A 20,997-nucleotide genomic window follows, 5' to 3' on the forward strand; every position below is an offset into this window, starting at 1 on the left:
TTGATCGGCTCCCCAAAACTTTTCTCTTGATCTTCAGTCATCCAGACTTCTCGATCATACAGCCAAGCATTGGGTCCCCTTGACCTGCTTGGACTTGCACCTAGGTTCCACGATCTGCTAATACTTTTCTGCCTAGCCTCCAGCTAGGACTTTCTCGGTTGAGTAAACATCCTGCACACTTAGTCAACTTGTTAGATCATAACAAGACTTAACTTGAACCTTTGACAACATCAAAACTCAGGTTTGATTCTGGTGCAGTTTGCACCAACAAGTAGGACCATTTTAGGTAAGTTCTTTTTGTACTGACTTAATAAAAGAACTAGACCTTAGTTATTATGGAAGTGTGTGCTCTTAATCCTAATATAATAACAAGCACATATATTTAATATTTATTTCTTTGACTTATCAAAGGGTGAGATTTAACTTGATAAATCAATATGTCCGATAAGTTGGGAAATGATATTACTTATAGTGTGTGTTGTTGATTATAGAAGGAATCTGTGTCTTAGTTATCTAGGTTGAGAATGTCCCCAAGAGGAGCTCATAAGGATTGCCATGTTAAACCCTGCAGGTGGACTTAGTCCGACATAACAATGAAGTTGAGTGGTACTACTCTTGGAGTTAGATATTAATTAAGTGAGTTGTCAGTAACTTACTTAATTAATGGACATTCGTAATCTTAAATACAGGGAGACTAACACACTCATGATAAGAAGAAGCCCATAATATAATTTGGGATTGGTGTGGTAGTGCGATAATAACTCTCTAGTGGAATGAGTTATTATCGATGAACTTGAGTTGTGTGTTCGGGGCGAGCATGGGATACTCAAGCTCATCGGAAGGCCAAAAATAATTTCTCCTCTAGGTCCCTGTCGTAGCCTCATTATAGCCTCAAGTCCATCCAAATGTAAGGCTCTTCTTGGTGTCTAAGAAGTGGGCCAGTCTAATGCTTGGTGACCAAGCAAGGGCCGACCACATCCTCTTTTATAGGGGCCGACCCTTTGCTTGGTGACCAAGCATGAAGGGGCCGGCCACAATAATTCAAAAGGGAGGGTTGTTTTGAATTTTTAAAATCTTATCTTTGTAGAAAACTATAAGTTGTACCACAAGTGAGGGTTGTTTTGAAAGTTGCAAGAAACTTCCTAGGTTTTTAAGCCATTTAAATCTATGGAAAAACCATGAGCTACTTGTACCACAGGTGAGGGAATACTCACTTCTTTTCGCTTGTGGTTCCTAAAGAAAATGGTACCCTTGTGAGGAGGAAGAAGAGAGCTTCTCCTTCTAGCACTCCCTTTTTCTTCTCTTGCTTGGAAGGGGTAGATCTTAAAGGCTCCTTCTTGTGGATTAGTATTCTTAGGAAGAAAAAAACCTTAGGTGGATTTCGAAATTAGGAGAGGGAGAGCTTTAGGTTTCGGCAATGGTGAGGAAGAGGAAAAGAAGGAAGAAAAATGAAATCCCTTTCTTTCTTTCCTCTTTATGCTAAGTGGGAGGAAGAAACAAAGATGAACTTTGCCTTCCCTTTCTCCTTAACTCATTTATATCATTCCCTAATGAGAATATGTCCCCATTCATCCCCTTAATTCTTCTAATCCCATCTCCTCCTTCATCCTCACGAAAATGGAAGGAAGAAGAAGAGAAAGACAATCGTCTTTTTGCTTGTTCTTAATCAAGAGAAGGAGGAAGCTAAGCTACTTGATATTTTCTTGTTTTCTTCTCTTAACCATACTCTTATTTTATCTAAAATTTCCATCCCCCTTTCAACAATAATTCATGATGGCCTAGTGGTCATTCCATAACTCCTAAAGGTTGTCATTTAATAAAAAGGTTCAAGGTTCAATCCTTGACTTCACCTCTTTTCTTTTTATATCTTTTTGGTTCTATCTCCCTTTTTATTCTACAAAAACAAAGGATACTCACATATGTATAACTACTAGTTTTCGTGGGTGTTACACTTCGGACAGATAGAATTCACAGAAAGCGGATTTTATCGACAACCGAATCTGCAGGGATGGAATTTAAGCTGGAGGCACCTTCCATGGAGGCTGAAGGCGCCTTCAACAGCCTATTTAAGGCGGGTTTGAGTAGAGCCTTAATAACACTTGATCTTCACAATCTTTCTACTATGCGTTGCTTAAAAGATGATCCAACAAAGTTGTAATGCAACTCCAACAACCGGAAGCCCGAAATTTCTTATTCGTAGTTGTCGGTATACTTTCAATTATTGAACTTGTAATTTCTGGATTGACAGTGAATTGCCCAAAGTAAATACTCAACGAGTGAAGGCCTTGGAGTAGGAGTCGTCACAAGCTCCGAACCAAGTAAAAAAAAAGTGTTAGCGCTTGATTTGCTTCTGCATTATTTCTTATTTCCACTGTATTACTGTGTTTTCCGCAAAACATGAAAAGTCGCGCTATTCACCCCCTCCCCCCCTAGAACATCTTGATCCTTCAGTACCATCTAAATCTTATGAGTGCTTAAGACTATAGTTTAACAATGTGTTTAAACTGATATCTTTGAGTGGAGTAGACAATAGTTTGACAACAGTTAAAAAATTGTTGTCATTGAATTTATTTGATAATATTTTAAAATCGTTGTCTTTAATCACTTTTCCCAATAGTTAAAAACTATTATTTTTATAATAAAAATTATTGTCTTTTTACAATAAATAAAATGATAATTGAATATAAAAAACAACTAATCGAAAATAAACTATATACTACATTCAATCCGTGCTTAACTGTACACATCTAAATTTACAAAATTAAGTGTACACATCTGAATTTACAAAATTAATGGTTCAAGTCTTTAATCACTTTATATCGCACGCTAGCTGGGAAATAAGCTTCAAGAAACTAGAACAACAAACAGTTACAAGAAGATATTATGGGTGACATATTAGGTAATGCATGTAAGATTGTCACTAATGTTTTTCTCCTTTTACAGAACCTTTCGAAGGTGGAGAAACCTCTTACATTTTCAATTAGTACAAGCACAAAACATAAACAATATAAGAACAATGCTTACAATGAAATACAAACAAACTCTCATGTCGATCGTCTGGATGTCCTAAGTGTCACTCACTTCTCTTAACACTTCCCTCTAGGGATGTAATCGAGCTAAACTTTTGAATGTTTAAATTTGACATTTATAATCGAGTCGAGCTCGAACTTTATTTAATGAATATATTCATGGCTCACGAGTTTATTTGAGCTTTAATCGAGCCTAAACGAACTTAATAAATATAAATTATAAATTTAAATATTCATTAAAAACTAAATTATATATTTATAGAAAATTATAATATTCTTATTAAAATTTATAATTTTATTCTAATAAATAAATTGAATATATTTGTCTATATTTTTCATAAGTAGAGTGTAAAATCTATAAATTCAATATCAAAATTATTATTTTTTTCATTTAAAAGTTGATTCATCAATTTACTAATGAACATGTTTCTGAGCTAACGAGCCGAGTACTGTAAAGCTTGAGCTTGGTTTGTTTATCTTAATGAGCCTCATTAAACGAGCTCAAACAAGCTTTTATCGAATTGAGCTTCGAATAGTTCATGAGTGACTTGGTTCATTTATACACCTACTTCCCTGATCACACGAATATAACTTTGAGCGATCGGTTTGGATGTCTTAAGTGTCACACACTTCTCGTAACACTTCCCTGGTAACACGAATAGAACTTCGAGCAGTTATACAAGCACAACATTCAAGAGTAGTAGATAGATTGATGATCCGAGCTATGTTCCTGAGGTCTCTTTTATCAGACTTTTTGGGTCTACCAATCAACCTTGATGGGTTTACCAATCTTGGTCAAACTTGATCCCTACGATTGAGTTCATCGTGATCCGTGATCTCTTCATTATCAAATTTATCAATCGACCAAAAAATTTTTCTAGTCTACCGAACCAAGCCACGTCATCGATTTGAGTCTAAATTCGAACTCGATTAACTGATCCTTAGGATCGGTCTATGATCCTTAGGATTGGTCTACCGATCCTGAGATCAGTCAACTGAGCCAACTTGGATTCGATTCAACCCAAGTCTAGTCTGATTCACACCGGACTTGGTCCTACTACATCTGATTGCCTTTTTCTACTTTCTGTCTTGCTTCCAGTTCTAGGATCCTGCAAGATATGCATACAAACATAACACGCAACCAAGCCTAATCTTGTAAGTCTATTTGATCTAGTAGACTCACCTCTTGATTGGAGTTTACTTCTCTAAGACTTTCACCTCCTAAGGTTCACTCCTTTAAAATCAAGTGTAATTTTGTAAGACTACTTGACCTACTAGGCTTCTTGCTTAGAGTTCACTTCCCGAAGACTTTTTACCACTTAGGGTTCATTCCTCTAGGATTTCCCTTTGCTAATCATCTGGTTACTCTGAACCTTCTTATACTTGTCACTGCTAGACATTTGGTCATCCTTGATCTGCTTGGACTTTTCTTTGCTTAACATTTGGTCCTCTCTTAACTTGCTAGGGCTTTCGTTTGCTAAACATTCGATCACTCTTGATCTGTTTAGACTTTTCCTTGTTAGTCTTCCGGTCAATCATGACCTGAATAAACTTAACTTACTTCCAAATAGCAGGTCTCGTTTAGAGCAACCCTTAAACATGATAAGACAGGAGCTGATTGCACTAACCCCAAAGAGGAAAATAAATATATGAAATATTAGAACAAGATGAGGTTGAATCTAGACAAAGTAAAAGAGATCGTGTAAAAAATCTTTTGGTGCGAATTTTTTATCTTTTCATATTGAAAAGTGAACCTCGGAGCTATAAAAAAATTATAAGTTCTTATGAAGAAAATGAGGATGAGGGAAAGAAACCACAAAGCTTTACATAGATCAAGAATCACTTGTGATTCAACTAATGAATTAGTCTTGTTTAAGTTATGGTGGATGAGTCAGAAGTCATGGCATAGCAGGATTAAGCTAGGGCATGAACCGATTCGAGTAGTGTTTGTTCAAAGCATAACATGTATATGACCACAAATTAGGATGTAGAAGTACTGGAACAAGACCTATAAGATTCACTTATACTATAAGGTTTACCAGTTGAACTCTTGTCATTCAAAACTTGTGAAAATGCAGCATCTTTTTGCACACCACATTAGAATGACAAATATTTACAACCACATACCTCACAATGAATCCCCTTGCTATGTCAATGAAACCAATGAATCCCAAATCAGATTGGAAAAGACTATGAAGATGAATTTCACAAACAAACAAAAGGATCTGAAATTTGAAGTCAACATATTAGGCTGGTTCGGTTCTCTCACTTTTTAGCAGCAAAGATCCATCTTTCATCAGTTTTGCACTTAGGCTGTTGAACCTCTCCCTCGAGTACTGCCGTGAAGCTTTCCTCCAATCTGTACCTGCCTTCATCATCGCAGCAAACTCCTTGAAACTTATTTTCCCATCCTGAGATTTACAATAAACGGGGGAAAATCAACGTGAGAAATTTCCAATCTATCATCCAGATATAAAATATTGTAAATCTCAACATCCCACAAGAAAACTGAAAACAATAAAAAAAAGGGCAGCCCGGTGCACGAAGCTCCCGCCATGCGGGGTCTCGGGGAAGATCCATTGTACGCAGCCTTACCCTGTTTTTTGCAAGAAACTATTTCAAGGATTCGAACCCATGACCTTTTGGTCACATGGCAACAACTTTACCGTTGCGCCAAGGCTCCCCTTCAAAACAATCCTACATATGCATAAATATAATGCCCAACTTTGTTAGACTCCGTGAAGATACTAAAACAGAGCTGAAATAGAGTAGGAAAATTTATCTAACATTTCCTGTTGGGAACTGACCTTGTCAGTGTCTACATCATGAATAATGGCATGGATGACTTCTTCATGATCCGGACCTAAGTCATCAGACAGAGAGTGCTTGAGCTCTTCAATTTCAATGTATCCACTCTTATTTTTATCAAAGTATTGGAAAGCTCTCTGCAGGTGCTCATCGTTTCCAATCCTTCTGAGGTGAATGGAGAGAGTAACAAATTCTCCATAGTCGAGGAAACCATTTCCATCAGCATCAGCCTGTCATGAGGAAGGCAAAAAGTCTAGAGAAGATAATTTTTCAAGTTGTTGACTAGCATTTATTTGTATCTACACTCAGGCAATGAGAGTATAGTTTTGTAGATTAGCATACGTTCAGCCAAACTTTATAAACAGATTATCACTGCAGTACAATGGAGATACAAACAAACTTATAGTGGCATGTTGTTCATTATTTCTTTTCATTGTTCATCTAATCAAGAAAAGAAGGACAATGACAATCATTATAGCAAAAGGTGAAATCCGACACCCCAGCAGCCCCACACGGCCGCCCCCACAGCCATCTATAAAGAGGTAAACCAGGAAGCTACAGATGGCTTGCGGGGAGGGCATTTTTCTCGGCTTCACAGAAATTTGACCCCTTACCCATTGTAGAAATATCTATCCTACAGTAGCCAACTCAACTATGCCCCTAGGGGCAGGTCAATGGCAATCATGAAGTTGCATGTTCATTCTCATCATTTCATGAGATTCAAATGAAACCATTGATTGGTCATGAGATTAACTCACAAAGGAACAAGCTACTTATTGATCAAAGAGATAAAAGAAGCCTATGCCTTCAGCAAGGACTTACTACTTCCATTATTGCTTTGACGTCTGAATCAGCAACCTGGCGTCCAAGCTTAAGTAAACCATATTTTAACTCGTCAAAATTTATTTGCCCTTTTTTGTTGATATCCAAATTTTCAAACATTTCCTTTATGTCAGCAACCTCCTCTACTGACAAGTGTTCAGCTATCACCTGCAGCAATGCACAGTTTTTGAATGAACATAATATTTGGTTTGTCTTGGAGGTTAGAATGAAATTTGTGGGGAAACATGTCAATATATGTAGCATGAACTTCACAAATGTCAAGCATCAACATAAAATAAAACCCTTCGTGAAAGGAAATGTTCTTACCCTAAGAACTTTCTTTTTAAATTTATTTATCACTGAAAATTGCTGGAGTCTTGCCCGAACAGTTTCACCAAGATTTACATTGGGTGCCTTACTGGCATTCTGCAGCCAAGGATGATCTGTAATGTAAATCATGAGCAAAACTTTGAGAAGACAGAAAATATGTCACTTCTTAAAGCATAGGTATTAACAGACATTACAATATAGTGAAAAAAAGTATGCAGTCTAAATTTGAGGAGGAACATAGAATCAATTTCCACAAAATGCCGAAAAACATGAGAAAGTTATACCAAAGGATTGACAGAAGTCCTGATTTTCTGAAAACAAGATCAAATTAATTGTACCTGGCATAATTACTTTTCATAATAAAAATTTGATTCAACATCATTGGAAAAGCAAGTAGAAATTTGATTCCCAAAGTAGTAGTTTGGTGTTCTTTTTACATGCTGAATACTTAATTTAGTTTAGTGACAATTCCACTCTCAACTTGTCAGTTAGAGTCACAAGATATAAGAACAGATAGGAAATGAAAATTTACCAAGCACTTGTGGAGCTGTGAAACGTGTCTTAGGATCCGGGTTAAGCATCTGCCTGACAAGATCTTTAGCATTATCAGAAATCTTGGGCCATGGTTCTCTTTTAAAATCAATGGCACTGAGAATGATTGCCTGTGCAATGCCTTGCTCTGTTTCTGTGTGATCATTAAATCAGAGTAAGGGATGCGTAATGGCCTATGTAACAAACATAACACCAAACAAAAAAGTGTTAACTTTTCCTGCTCAGATTTCCATTAACAAAATTTACCTGCCCAAAATGGCGGTACACCACAAAGCAGAATGTAAAGTATAACTCCTGCACTCCAGACATCAATTTCTGGGCCATAGTTTCGTTTTAAAACCTCTGGAGCCATGTAGTAAGGGCTGCCAACTATCTCTTCAAAACGTTCACCTTTCCAACAAAAAGATAATTAGAATAATTATATTGTTAATATAATAGAAGGCATAATTGCTCAGTTAACAAGTACTCTGGAAAATGAACCTTAGTTGCAACTCAGGGATTTATGATTTAAATTTCTTGTTAAAGATAGAAACCGGAAGCGAAGATGGTATCAAAAGTATTCATCATTTCAAACTGTAAATTACCTGGTCTAAAAAAAACAGATAACCCAAAATCAATTGCTTTTAAAGGGGCATTTTCCTTTTTGTTTCCGAACAAGAAATTCTCAGGTTTGAGATCTCGGTGCATCACCCCTTGCTGGTGGCAATTCTGTGGTGACATGGAACAACATCAATACATTGCAGACTCAAAAGAAACAACACAATTTTAAGTCATATACTTTAGCATAATCAAGTCAAAATTCCAAACCCAGCTTGAACATACATAGAATTGCATTTAAGAAAGAATTTAACTTGATTAAAAGAACTGACAAAAGTCTTGGCATCCTATCCTACAAAGTGTAGGAATAATTAGTAACATGATTGCTGCAAAAGGGAGGAAATGGAAGTGTATTGTGAATTCTTGAAAACACACAACGAAAGAGTGAGTCCACAAATCAAATGGACAGAGGCAGAACCATTTAATACAGCATGCATCAAGTAATTAAACAAATCTTAGATTGGTTTGTCAACAGGGATATCCAACGGAATAATGGAAGCTTTTGGCAAGAGATGCTGAGAACGTACAGAGATCCAGATGCTAATGGTACAGAAATCAGAGAAGACAGCTTTTTAAGATATATTCATTTCTTTGATAACTTTTTTCACGCAATTCTTAAAAGATGGCGATTGATCTCCATGAATTAGCAAGAAAATCAATAGTAAATAGATTCTGTAAGCATTGGGCTCTGAAAGGAGCAGTATGTACCTGAACCACTTCAACAATGGTCTTGATGACCATGGCAGCCGCCCGCTCGGTGTAGTGCCCCCTCGCAACAATCCGATCGAACAGCTCCCCACCTTCACAGAGCTCCATGACGATGTGAACGGAATCGGCATCCTCATAGGTATCCTTGAGCTTCACTATGTGGGGGTGCTCCGGCAAATGCTTCATGATCTCCACCTCCCTCCGCACATCCTCGACATCGACAGTAGTCCGCAGCTTCTTCTTGGAGATGGATTTGCAGGCGAAATGCTCTCCCGTTTTCTTGTCGGTGCAGAGGTAGGTTACACCGAACTCCCCCCGGCCGAACTCCCGCCCGAGGTCGTACCAGCTTTTGATGTCGCGACCGGTCGGATGCTTAAGGACCTCGAGACTGGGCCTGGGTTGGGATTCCCGACTGGGATCGATCGCATAAGGGTTCCGCCGACCCTGTTTAATGCTGCCCGAAACGACAGGGACGGCGCAACAATTACCCATCGGAGTTTACAGCGCTTTCAATCAATATGCAAGCTTTCGTCTTCCTCAGATTATGCCAATCAGATCGAATCTTTCCCCCCCTAAAAGAAAATAATCACAAAAAGGCCAGTCTTTTCGCCAAAGTTACTAACAAAACATCCCCGAATCCCAAGCTTCCAGGGAAATCAAATCTAATGATTCGCTCCTTTCGAAACCGCTACTCTACTCTTCTGGTTTACCTCTAATCGGACGAAGCTTCGGAGCTCTTCCCACTCTCTGTGTTGTATCTACCCCCTGCAATCCCAACTGTGGCAAAGGAAGGTTTGTATGGGATTGATTCCCACAATCTATATATGATGGATTAGGAAAGATCGGCTCTTGGAAGAGAAGGAAGAAAGGGGAAGGAAGTTAGAATCCACCAACTTTGCAGTGGGCGGCGTCGAGTGCGGGTAAAAAACAAACGTCTCCTGACGAACGAACTTGGAAAGGAGCCAAAACTCGTTTTATTTCCCATTTTTACACCTAAAATTTAGCAAATATTTATATTTTATTCCTCTAATTTCTAGAGTCATGATATGATGTATAATGTAATTAAAAAAAATTCAAAAAGAAATATACAAAAATTAAGAAATATGACAAGCATTGATCTAAATTCAAACATCCCCCATACTTAAATTTTTTATTATCCCAATGAAAATTAGAAATAGAATGTGGAGGAGATTTATGAAGTTTAGAGAAGTTACCAAGCGATAAGCTCCAAATGATTGAGACATTCATGTTCTGAAGATAATTCTCTATCTGATACTTACATTCCTCCATAACTTTGAAATCTACAAAAATAAGATAGATAAGAGAAATTAAGTAGAAAGATTAGAGTTATTATGAGCGAAGTGATGAAATTATAAAGAAACTAAAACTAAAATGAAAGTAAGTTTGAACTTGGGTTGTCTCCCAAGAAGCGTTTGTTTAAGGTCATTAGCTCGACCACCTTATTAGATCATCGAAATCATGACCTGGTCGGAGTAGAATATTTCCAGACTTTTCTTCCAATTTTCGAATTTATTATGAAGAGAGTTGTCGTTATAAGAGCAATGAAGTGTATCACCGCTCTCCTCATCTTCGTCTCCTTAAGAGTTCTTTCCGGCGGTCGGAGATGGTTCAATGTGAGCTTCCAATTATTAACCTCTTGAAAACTTGCACACCCAAAAGAAAGGCATACCTCCCACAAGCATGTAATATAAGAATGAACTATAACCATATATTAGTATGAACTAAGTATGTATCAAAAATTGAATCACATCTAATAAAATCAATTATAGATACCTTTATGAAATTTTATAAAAGATCACTAGAAATACTAACCTTGCATTATTGAGATGTACCTGAAAGTTTTAAACAAGTGGATGTGACCCCTTCAGAATTATGTAGTGGCTCTAGCTCTAGCTCTGACCCAAGTGATGGTGATTCTTGGAGCTTTACTTCCATTGCACAAGTTCCTACACATTTACCATCAACCAATTCAATTCTTGCAACTTCCATAGTGTCAATTGGTTGTGTGATCAAAGGAGGTGATTTTTGGGACATTTTCATCATAGTACATGTCCATACACTTTTATTCACATCATCAACGTAAGTGGTGAAGAGTCAACTAACATCAATATCATCAATAGAAAGATCAACAACTTTATTAGAAATTTGTAGTAATATTCATAAAGCTAGGATCCCCCGTTCCACTATTAGCTCTTCATAATCTTGTGTTGTGATCTTCATCTGACTTGGAGCAGGAATATTTGGATTTTGAGAGTCCTCCAAGTCAATCAACTCATCTGGTTGTGAATAATGTGGTCTGTCCAATGAAAAATCATCCTGAAACTCTGACGGGCTCTGATACACATGGGAAGAATGCTAAACATTTTGTATACATTTGAAGTCCAAATTTTGATGGTTCATCCAAAATTGCTTGTCATGTTGAGGCATGTCAGGGTTCTGCTGTTAGGATAGTGACTGCTCACTCTACTCTGGAATTAATTGGGGTTGAAGGTTCTGAATTTGATGATCTCCCCAATCATAGCCATAAGTATCAAGAACTTGCTTATATGTGTCTTGGTGTTGAGGTTGAACTAAAAATTGAAATTCCAGAATATTAGCAGATTTTTGGAAGAAGTGACAAATAATAGCTGGATGAGATGTGCTACTGTATAATCCACAAAGGAAATCAAATTGGTCATCTTCTGATTCATAATTTTCATCAATGGGAGATCTTGCTCTTGTGCTCATGGGTGTGAAAAATTCTCTCGAAGTCCTGCTTGACATGTTAGTGCTCAAGATATATAAAAATGTTATAAGGACAACTAAAAATGCAGAATTAAAGACAAGAAATAAAATGCATAATAAAAATAAGAAAGAAAATGTAAAAAGAAAAAGAAAAATGTCTAGAGTAACTCATATGCTAATCAACTAATGTTAATCGAAAATAGTCCTCGGCAACGACGCTAAAAACTTGTTACGCAACTGCAAGTGTACGGTTTCGTCGTCAGTAATAAAAAGATCATCGATCCCACAGGAACTGTTGATTAAGCACTAGTTAACTTCGCACGATGAATTATCTAGACAAATGTAAGATTGGTTGGAAAAGAAAGTAAGAGAAAGAGAAGAGATGGTGGATCTTGAGAGGGGTTGAGCTAAGAGGATGTGAGAGATGGTTTAAGGTGCGATTCTAGGATTTCGATTTCCTTATGATGCTAGGAGATGCTATATAGATTGCTTAGTTCATATCCTCTATGTTTATGCTTTTGTAGGAAGTTAGTTGCATTACCGACTCTCCCCTGCAGTGGATAAGCCGGCATAATCTCCTACTCCATGTCCTATGCTACTAAATGGAAGTGATTCCTATGAAGTCTGTTAGCGGGATAGCCTGTCACCAACGTCCCTCGGTCATACAACACAGAAACACACTAACACACAATAACATAGAAATAGTGATTATGCCTGATCCCCTACTTCCATGAGGAGATTTGCTTCTCCTTTCAAGATGATACCCTAAACGTCCGTTAGCGGGGTAGCCTGTCACTAGCACCCCTCGGTCATACGATCTAGGGTATCCCCCCTATGAGATTAATAATTCTATACAACCATTTGATAAAACATGCAAAAGATATATATAAGCTTTACACACACATTTCATCAAACATGAACAAGACATTAACAAGTCATTGAATAGAAACATGGCAAATCCACATAGTTTTACATCTCCATCACATCACAAATACTCCCTAATCCTAGAAAAGAGATCTACTCCATTGCAAAGGAAAAACAACCCTTAAACCCTAAAGTAAGGCATACTTACAACCCTAGATGTGAGAAGAGGAGGAAGAAGAGATGCTTGCCGATGTTTTCGATATCTTGGGAATGCCTCTTTGCTCCGGAGATGGACGGATCATCAAGGGATGGAGGTGAATAAAGCTCTAGGGTTTCCCCCTAAGGGGAGAACCCTTCCCCAAGGAGAGGGACGAAGTCCCAAACCCAAGACGAGTTAAAAAATGAGGTTCTTAACCCTTTTATACCTCCTCCAAATTACCCAGAAAAATCAGGATTATAGGGGCCCAGTAAATCGGATTTTTCACCCATTAAACCAGGTTTCTCATTATTCACCCTGAACTAAAGTTGTAGCTCTTGAAATTATCTACAATCTGATATTTGGATCAAGTCCTGGCTCCAACTGAGACTAAAGTTATGGTGGTTCAAAGTTTGGTCTGCAGTCTGGCCAGAGGTCCAGATGAACCCTGTTTTAGCGTGGCACAACTGCCACACAGCTATGTGAGATCCACATAGCCTCATCGAACTTCCTCTCGAGTTGAGTCACAAGGTCGTGTGGGTCACACGACCATGCCATTTAGCACGACCATGTGTTGCATGGCCACAGGATATTGACATGGCTATGTGGCTCACACGGCTGTGGCTTGATTTGTCTCTGGTGGGGGAGCACAGTCGTGTGGGTCGCATAGTCTTGGCTTGATTTCTTCTAAAATTATTCTCATGTGCGTTTTTGCTCTATTTTCGCTCCAATATGCGTCCTGTCAATCAAAATATGCAAAGAGTAGATCTCCAAATAGAATATAATGGAAGTATGATATTATAATGAAATAGGGTGCAATAAACATAGATTATGCTCATGAAATATAAGTAGATGTGCGTTAAGACATGTATAAAAGTGTATATAATCTATGCACATAAAATATCATCTCTCTTATAACGATCATGTGTAAAAAAGAATTTTGGTTATATGTGTTTCTTTTGATCACCTTTAATAAAACCTTCCTTTAGTTGAGCAATGCATGTAGCATTATCCTCATATAATGTCATTGGGACATTCTTATTTAAGGCTAAACTAGATGTCTCTCAAATGTGATATATTATATATCTCAATCATACACATTCCCAACTTGCCTCATGAATTAGAATGATTAGAAGATGTGAGTAATCATTTGTTTTATAGATCTCCAAGATATAGCTGTGCCACTACATGTGAATATATAGCCTATTTGAGATATACCATTATGAGGATCAGATAAATAACTAGCATCAGTATATTGATGTGTGTAAATCATATACACTTTTATACATATTTTGACACATATTTACGTATTTTATTTGCGCTTGATTTATGTATTTCTATACCTCTTATCATATTTTCAGCATAAATATTCTTTTTTATCGAAGATATACTTTTTGTGTGTTTTTCAACTTATAGGAGTCGCTTTTAGGGCGAAAATAGTGCTTGTAGATGATCCAGAGAGCAAATGAGGACAGAAAACTCTGGCCGTGTGAATCCACACGACCGTGTCAAAGAAGTAGAGAAGGAAAATGCTATGGCCGTGTGGCTCTACACTGTTGCCTGCCCTACTAGAGGAGGAGCAGAACATAGCCATGTGACTTCACACGGCCATGCTGTTGGGATTTTTGAGCCGCAAAAACCGCTTTTAGCATTGCGGAAACCTCGAAATCCCATGCCACCGGATCCGTGCGAAGAAAATAATTTCAAAAACTTTACGTGTATGAGTTTCTAAACCTAGATCTACTCTAGATCTACATGGTAGAGAGATTACCCTTGATGCGAAGCCCTTCGCTTATCCCGCTCGTTCAAGTTTGCCGGATCTCGAGAGTATTCAAGTGGACACTCCTCTATACGTATTCACACGAACGATTAGGTGGAGAAAAACCAAACAAAAGGTGTGCTAGCACCTTTGAAGGTTCAGCCAAGGTGGAGGAGAGGGAGAAGAAGATGAGATGAGGAAAAAGAAGGAGGTTACAAAACCAAAATGAAACTCACACAAGAGTGTAATTTTCGCCGACCACTTTAAGGAAGACTTTTAAACCTCCATGGGATATCAAGAGTCACAACTGATCTCCCTCATGAGGTGGCACACACATGTGCTAGCCTTGATGATGTGGCACATCATAATTATCCCACTCAATGGCAACTCACAAATGAGGTGACAATGGTCAAGTCAAACTTGACCTTTCATCTTCCTCTCAAGTCAAGTCAAACTTGACCACTTCTCTCCCATGGTTGATCAAATCTAACCATTGGTTCAAGTTAATTTTTAATCTAATGAATCTCTATTCATTGAATTAAATTGGCTCAATGAGTCTAAGTCTAAATTAGACTTATTTAACACATGAACCAAATTGAGTCCAACTCAATTAGTTTACATTGGATTACTCTTAATCCAATTTGGTTCATCACATGAACCTAATCCTCTTGGTTCATCATATGAACCTAATCTCCATCTAATTGCCCTTTGTGTGTGACCCTATAGGTTCTTGTTACATTGGCAATGCTTCTAAACCCATTTAGAAGCATAAGTAATGAGCGGTATCTAGTAACACATCATTACTACCTAAGTTACAAGAATGTTGAGATCCAACATCACCTTATGACTACTAGTTGTGACCCTTCACAATATATGACAAGTGTCCTTCTATCCTTGACATCTAGATTGATCAATATGAGGCATAGACCGTGTCATCCTCTAATCAATCTAAATCTTGAATCCCAAGTAGACTCACTCAATCAAATGAACTCAACATCTCATATTGACTCATTTGGGCATGACTATGCACTTAGTGGTCTCACTCTATCAAGAATAATGATGTCACTCCCGTCATATAGGAGGGATAGATCCCATCTACATCACTCACATCCCTCCGCATAATTTGTTACATACCCAGTAATCACCTTTATAGTCCACCCAGTTACGGGTGACGTTTGACGAAGCCAAAGTATGTAGGGAACCATGGTGACTTCAGGTCCAAGGACTAATAGTCATACTAATAGCCACATGAGAAAGTATATGACACTCATATAACGATCCATGATACTTTCTCATGGCGGGTCATTCAGTATACATTCTCCAATGCATACCCATGTGTCAACTTGATATCTCCATATCCATGACTTGTGAGATCAAGTCATCAAGTTGACCTACATGCTAGTCTCGTCGCATTAACATTTTCCCTGAATGTTAATACTTGACTAGGAATGATTAAGAGTAGTGTTCCCTATATCATCTCATTATCGATTCAACCAATCGATTGATATAGGTAAGAACCTTCTACTCAAGGACGCTATTATACTTAGTTATTTGACACTAATACAAGTAAGCATAATAACCATAAACAAATGCCTTTATATATATATAAGAATATGATACAATGAGTCCATACAACAATCATCAAATGATTGGCTCTAGGGCTCTAACTAACAATCTCCCACTAGCACTAATGCCAATCAGTATAGATTCTAAGGCCCAATGACCTAGTGTGACCATCATGCTTTCTCTGTGCCAAAGCCTTGGTCAAGGGATCTGCGATGTTAGCCTCAGTGGGTACTCTACAAATCTTCACATCTCCTCTATCGATGATCGTTCGAATGAGATGGAAGCGCCGTAGTATGTGTTTGGTCCGCTGGTGTGAGCGAGGTTCCTTAGCCTGTGCTATTGCTCCATTGTTGTCACAATAGAGCTCAATGGGATCAGCTATGCTAGGAACCACCCCAAGCTCAGTAATGAACTTGCGGATCCAAACTGCCTCCTTTGACTCTTCCAGCTCACAGCACCACCATTTATGCAAAACACGAACCCAGACTGCGATCGATAATCATCCTGATCAGTTTGGAAGCTAGCATCACTTTAACCCTTTACAGCTAGCTCGTCATCGCCTCCATATATCAAGAAATATTCTTTAGTCATTCTCAAGTACTTAAAAATATTCTTGACCTCTATCTAGTGACTTTTACCTGGATCTGACTGGTATCTGCTCGTCATGCTCAAAGCATACAAGACATCAGGACGAGTACATAGCATGGTGTACATGATAGATCCTATGGCTGAAGAATAAGGGATCTGATCCATACGGTCTCTCTCCTCTCTAGAAGAAGGACTTTGAGTCTTCGAAAGACTCACACCATGTGACATCGGTAGAAATCCCTTCTTGGAGTTCTGCATGGCAAACCTGTTGGTTGCTACTCGGAAAGCCTAGAGGTTCCACTATACAAAAATTTTGTACAAAGATCTGAACCTTTTCCTAACTACCATGTGTTCTTTTAAATTAAATTTTGGATCGCCTGCGGAACTTAACACGTTTGATCCAAAACTTAATCTATTTGTTCTTTTAGGTTTTGACTTGGATCTCCAGCGGAACTTAACACGTTCGACCCAAATCACCTTAAGTTATTAATTCCATAAAATATTAATTTCCATAATTGGTTCCCAGTACTGACGTGGCGAGGCACATGACCTTCTTGGATATGGGAGCAACCACCACCGACTAGACAAAACCTTTTATAGAAATCTAATATTTAATTTCCTAAAATAACTTTAGGTTAATCGAAAAGAACAATCAAATCACAAGGAAAAATAAAACAAAAGAACACAACTTCAAAAAACATATTCAAAATACTAGAACGTATGCCTCTTGTATTTGGTATTATTTCCATAAATAACTAGTATGATGCGGAAAAGGAAAAACTACTAATTATACCTTCTAGAAAGACCTCTTGATCTTCTACCGTATTCCTCTTCTAACCTCGGACGTTGTGTGGGCAACGATCTTCCGAGATAAGAAACCACCAACCACCTTCTTCTCCTCCTGGCTAGATTCGGCCACAACAAGGAAGCTTCACCAAGAAAGAAGATCAAAACACCAACCAAGCTCCAAGAGATGATAGCTTTCTCTCCTTCTTCTTCTTCTTCTCCAAGTAGTATCCGGCCACCACAAGAGCTCCAAGGGGAGAGAGAGGTTCGGCCACCACAAGAGGAAGAGAGGGAGAGGATGATGATGGCCGGCCACACCAAGGAACAAAAGAGGGAGAGAAACAATAGAGGTTGTATCTCATGAAGGCACCCCCACCCCTTCTTTTATATTCCTTGGCCTAGGCAAATTAGGAAATTTAATTACAATAAAATTTCCTTAATTTCCTTGACATGATTTAATTGAGAAAAATAAAATAAAATTTCCAATTAAAATAATATTGGTCGGCCACATCAAAAGAAATAAATTAGACAACTTTTAATCAACAAATTAAAACTTCCTAATTTGTTTCCGGAAATTTTAAAAATAAAATTTCTCTTCAAAAATCTCTTCATGGTTGATAAAAAGAAATTTCTATAATTTTAATTTAACAACATGTGAATAATTTTTAAAGAGAAAATAAAATATCTCACCAATCTACAAATAAGGAAAGAGATTTAATCTCTTTCTTTAATCTTTTGTAGATCTTTTACAAGAGAGATATTTTAATTTTAATTCTCTTTAATAAATTATATCTTCCACATAATAAAAATTAAAATTAAAATCTTTTTTAATTTAATATGGCTGGGTTCAAGTTAGGGCCGGCCACACCAATTTATGCTTAGGCCGGCCCTAGCTTGGTTCCCAAGCTAGCTTGGCCGGTCCCTATTAGGTGGGTATAGAAAGTGGGTATAGGTGGGTATAGAACTCTATAAATAAGAGGCTACGATAGGGACCGAGAGGAGAAATTGGTTTTGGTCTCCCGATAAAATTAAGCATCCCGTGTTCGCCCCGAACACACAACTTAATTTTATCAATAATAATTCATTACACTAAAGAACTATTATTGAACTACCGCACCAATCCCAAATTACATTTTTGGCCTCCTTCTTATTATGAGTGTGTTAGTCTCCCTGTGTTTAAGATATCGAATGTCCACTAATTAAGTGAGTTACTGACAACTCATTTAATTAATATCTTAGTCCAAGAGTAGTACCACTCAACCTTATCATCATGTCGGACTAAATCCACCTGCAGGGTTTAACATGACAATCCTTATGAGCTCCTCTTGAGGACATTATCAACCTAGTATCTCTAGGACACAGTTTCCTTCTATAATCAACAACACACACTATAATTGATACCATTTCCCAACTTATTGGGCTTATTGATTCATCGAACTAAATCTCACCCATTGATAAATTAAAGAAATAAATATCAAATATATGTGCTTGTTATTATATTAGGATTAAGAGCACACACTTCCATAATAACCGAGATCTTTGTTTCTTTATAAAGTCAGTATAAAAGAAACGACCTCAAATGGTCCTACTCATTACACTCTAAGTGTACTAGTGTAATTATACAGTCAAGATAAACTGATACCTAATTACACTACGACCTTCTAATGATTTGTTCCTTTTCATTTTGGTCGTGAGCTACTGTTTATAATTTATAAGGTACTGATAACATCATCTTCTGCATGTGGCACCACATACTATGTTATCTACAGTATAAATTAATTGAACAACTACAACTAAATGTAGACAATTTGACCAAATGTGATTCTTTATTCATAATGAATGTTTACAAAGCTTAGGCTTTCAGTATATACTCCAACAATCTCCCACTTATACTAATGACTAAGCTGTCATATCTTCTACCATACATCTGATTCCCATTCCCTCCACATGCCGATCGAAAGCTTTCGCCGGAAGGGCCTTAGTGAAAGGATCTGCCAGGTTATCCGCTGATGCAATCTTGGCGATGACAACTTCTCCTCACTTCACGATATTTCGTATCAAGTGGTACTTGCGCTCTATATGTTTACTTGCCTTATGAGCTCGTGGTTCCTTCGAGTTTGCGACTGCACCGCTATTATCACAATAAATTGTGATGATTTTGGGCAAACCAGGAATCACATCTATGTTCATTAGAAAGTTCCTGAGCCATACTGCTTCTTTAGCTCCCTCAGAGGCTGCTATATACTCAGATTCCATGGTTGAGTCCGAAACGCATTTCTGCTTAACACTCCTCCATGAAATGGCTCCACCTCCTAAAGTAAACACATAGCCTGATGTAGACTTACTACTGCCCTTATCTGATTGGAAATCTGAATCCGTGTAACCCACAGGGAGCAAATCGTCTGCTTGGTAAACTAGCATATAATCTCTAGTCCTTCTCAGGTACTTTAATATATGCTTTACCGCAGTCCAATGTCCTTGTCCAGGGTTACTCTGATATCTACTGACCATGCCCACGGCAAAGCAGATATCATGTCTCGTACATAGCATTGCATACATAAGGCTTCCTATAGCCGAAGCATAAGGAACCACTTTCATGTCTTCTATCTCCTTTGATGTCTTTGGAGACATCTCTTTAGATAGAGCTATTCCATGCCTAAAAGGTAAGAAACCTTTCTTGGAATCCTGCATACTAAAACGAGCAAGGATTGTATCTATGTATGAAGCTTGGGACAGACACAACATTCTTTTCTTGCGATCTCTTATTACTTTGATCCCAAGAATGTGTGCACACTCTCCTAAATCCTTCATATCAAATTGTTTGAACAACCATACCCTTACGTCTAATAATACCTTGACATTGTTGCCAATTAACAAAATATCATCTACGTATAGTACAAGAAATACCACCACGTTTCCGTTACACTTCTTATATACACAAGACTCATCCGGACTTAGAATAAATCCATATGACTGGATTACTTCATTAAACCGGATGTTCCAAGATCTTGAAGCTTGCTTCAGTCCATAAATAGACCGATTGAGCTTACACACTAGATGCTCTTTGCCTTTTTCAATGAACCCTTCTGGTTGCCTCATATGGATGTTTTCCTCAAGACTTCCATTAAGGAAAGCTGTCTTGACATGCATTTGCCAAATCTCATAATCCATATGAGCAGCAATGGATAAGAGTATCTGGATAGACTTAAGCATGGCTACCGGTGAAAAGGTTTCCTCATAATCGATTCCCTCTTTCTGAGTGTACCCTTTCGCAACAAGTCTAGCTTTGAAAGTTTCTACCTTCCCATCTGTCCCTCTTTTCCTTTTGTAGATCCACTTACATCCAACGGCTTTTACACCATCAGGTGGTTCTACAAGCTCCAAGACCTTATTAGAGTACATAGACTCTATTTCAGAATTCATCGCCTTTTGCCAAGATGCTGCATCTATATCTTGGAGTGCTTCATCATATGTCTGGGGATCAGGTTCATTAGGGATCAAGTCCAAGACTCTCCCAAAACATGAATCTCTCAGGTCGCCTCAACCCTCCCACTACGATGAGGCACTGTCTGTGGTTGTGTATCATGTGTGACACGTGTTGCAGTCTCTTGTGGTACTTCATCTTGTACTGTTGGTACTAAAGTAGA

The 20,997-nt window shown here is 37.9% G+C and overlaps 1 protein-coding gene across 2 annotated transcripts; it reads right to left on the bottom strand.

Annotated features, from left to right (window-relative positions):
* Positions 1-5,207: 5,207 nt before the first annotated feature.
* LOC121980511 (calcium-dependent protein kinase 20-like) lies at positions 5,208-9,787 on the bottom strand. Of its 2 annotated transcripts, XM_042532579.1 has the most exons (8): positions 8,847-9,787; positions 8,126-8,249; positions 7,788-7,931; positions 7,522-7,674; positions 6,987-7,102; positions 6,660-6,827; positions 5,837-6,067; positions 5,208-5,440 (listed from the first exon to the last, which is right to left on the bottom strand). In XM_042532579.1, exons 1-8 carry the CDS (start codon positions 9,336-9,338, stop codon positions 5,276-5,278), a joined length of 1,593 nt encoding a protein of 530 aa, XP_042388513.1. In that variant the 5' UTR covers positions 9,339-9,787; the 3' UTR covers positions 5,208-5,275. The 2 variants fall into 2 exon arrangements, with proteins under 2 accessions (XP_042388513.1, XP_042388514.1); XM_042532580.1 differs by lacking the exon at positions 6,660-6,827.
* Between the last annotated feature and the right edge of the window lie 11,210 nt (positions 9,788-20,997).

Source organism: Zingiber officinale, chromosome 5A, assembly GCF_018446385.1.
Source record: "Zingiber officinale cultivar Zhangliang chromosome 5A, Zo_v1.1, whole genome shotgun sequence".
In the NCBI taxonomy this organism is placed as follows: domain Eukaryota; kingdom Viridiplantae; phylum Streptophyta; class Magnoliopsida; order Zingiberales; family Zingiberaceae; genus Zingiber; species Zingiber officinale.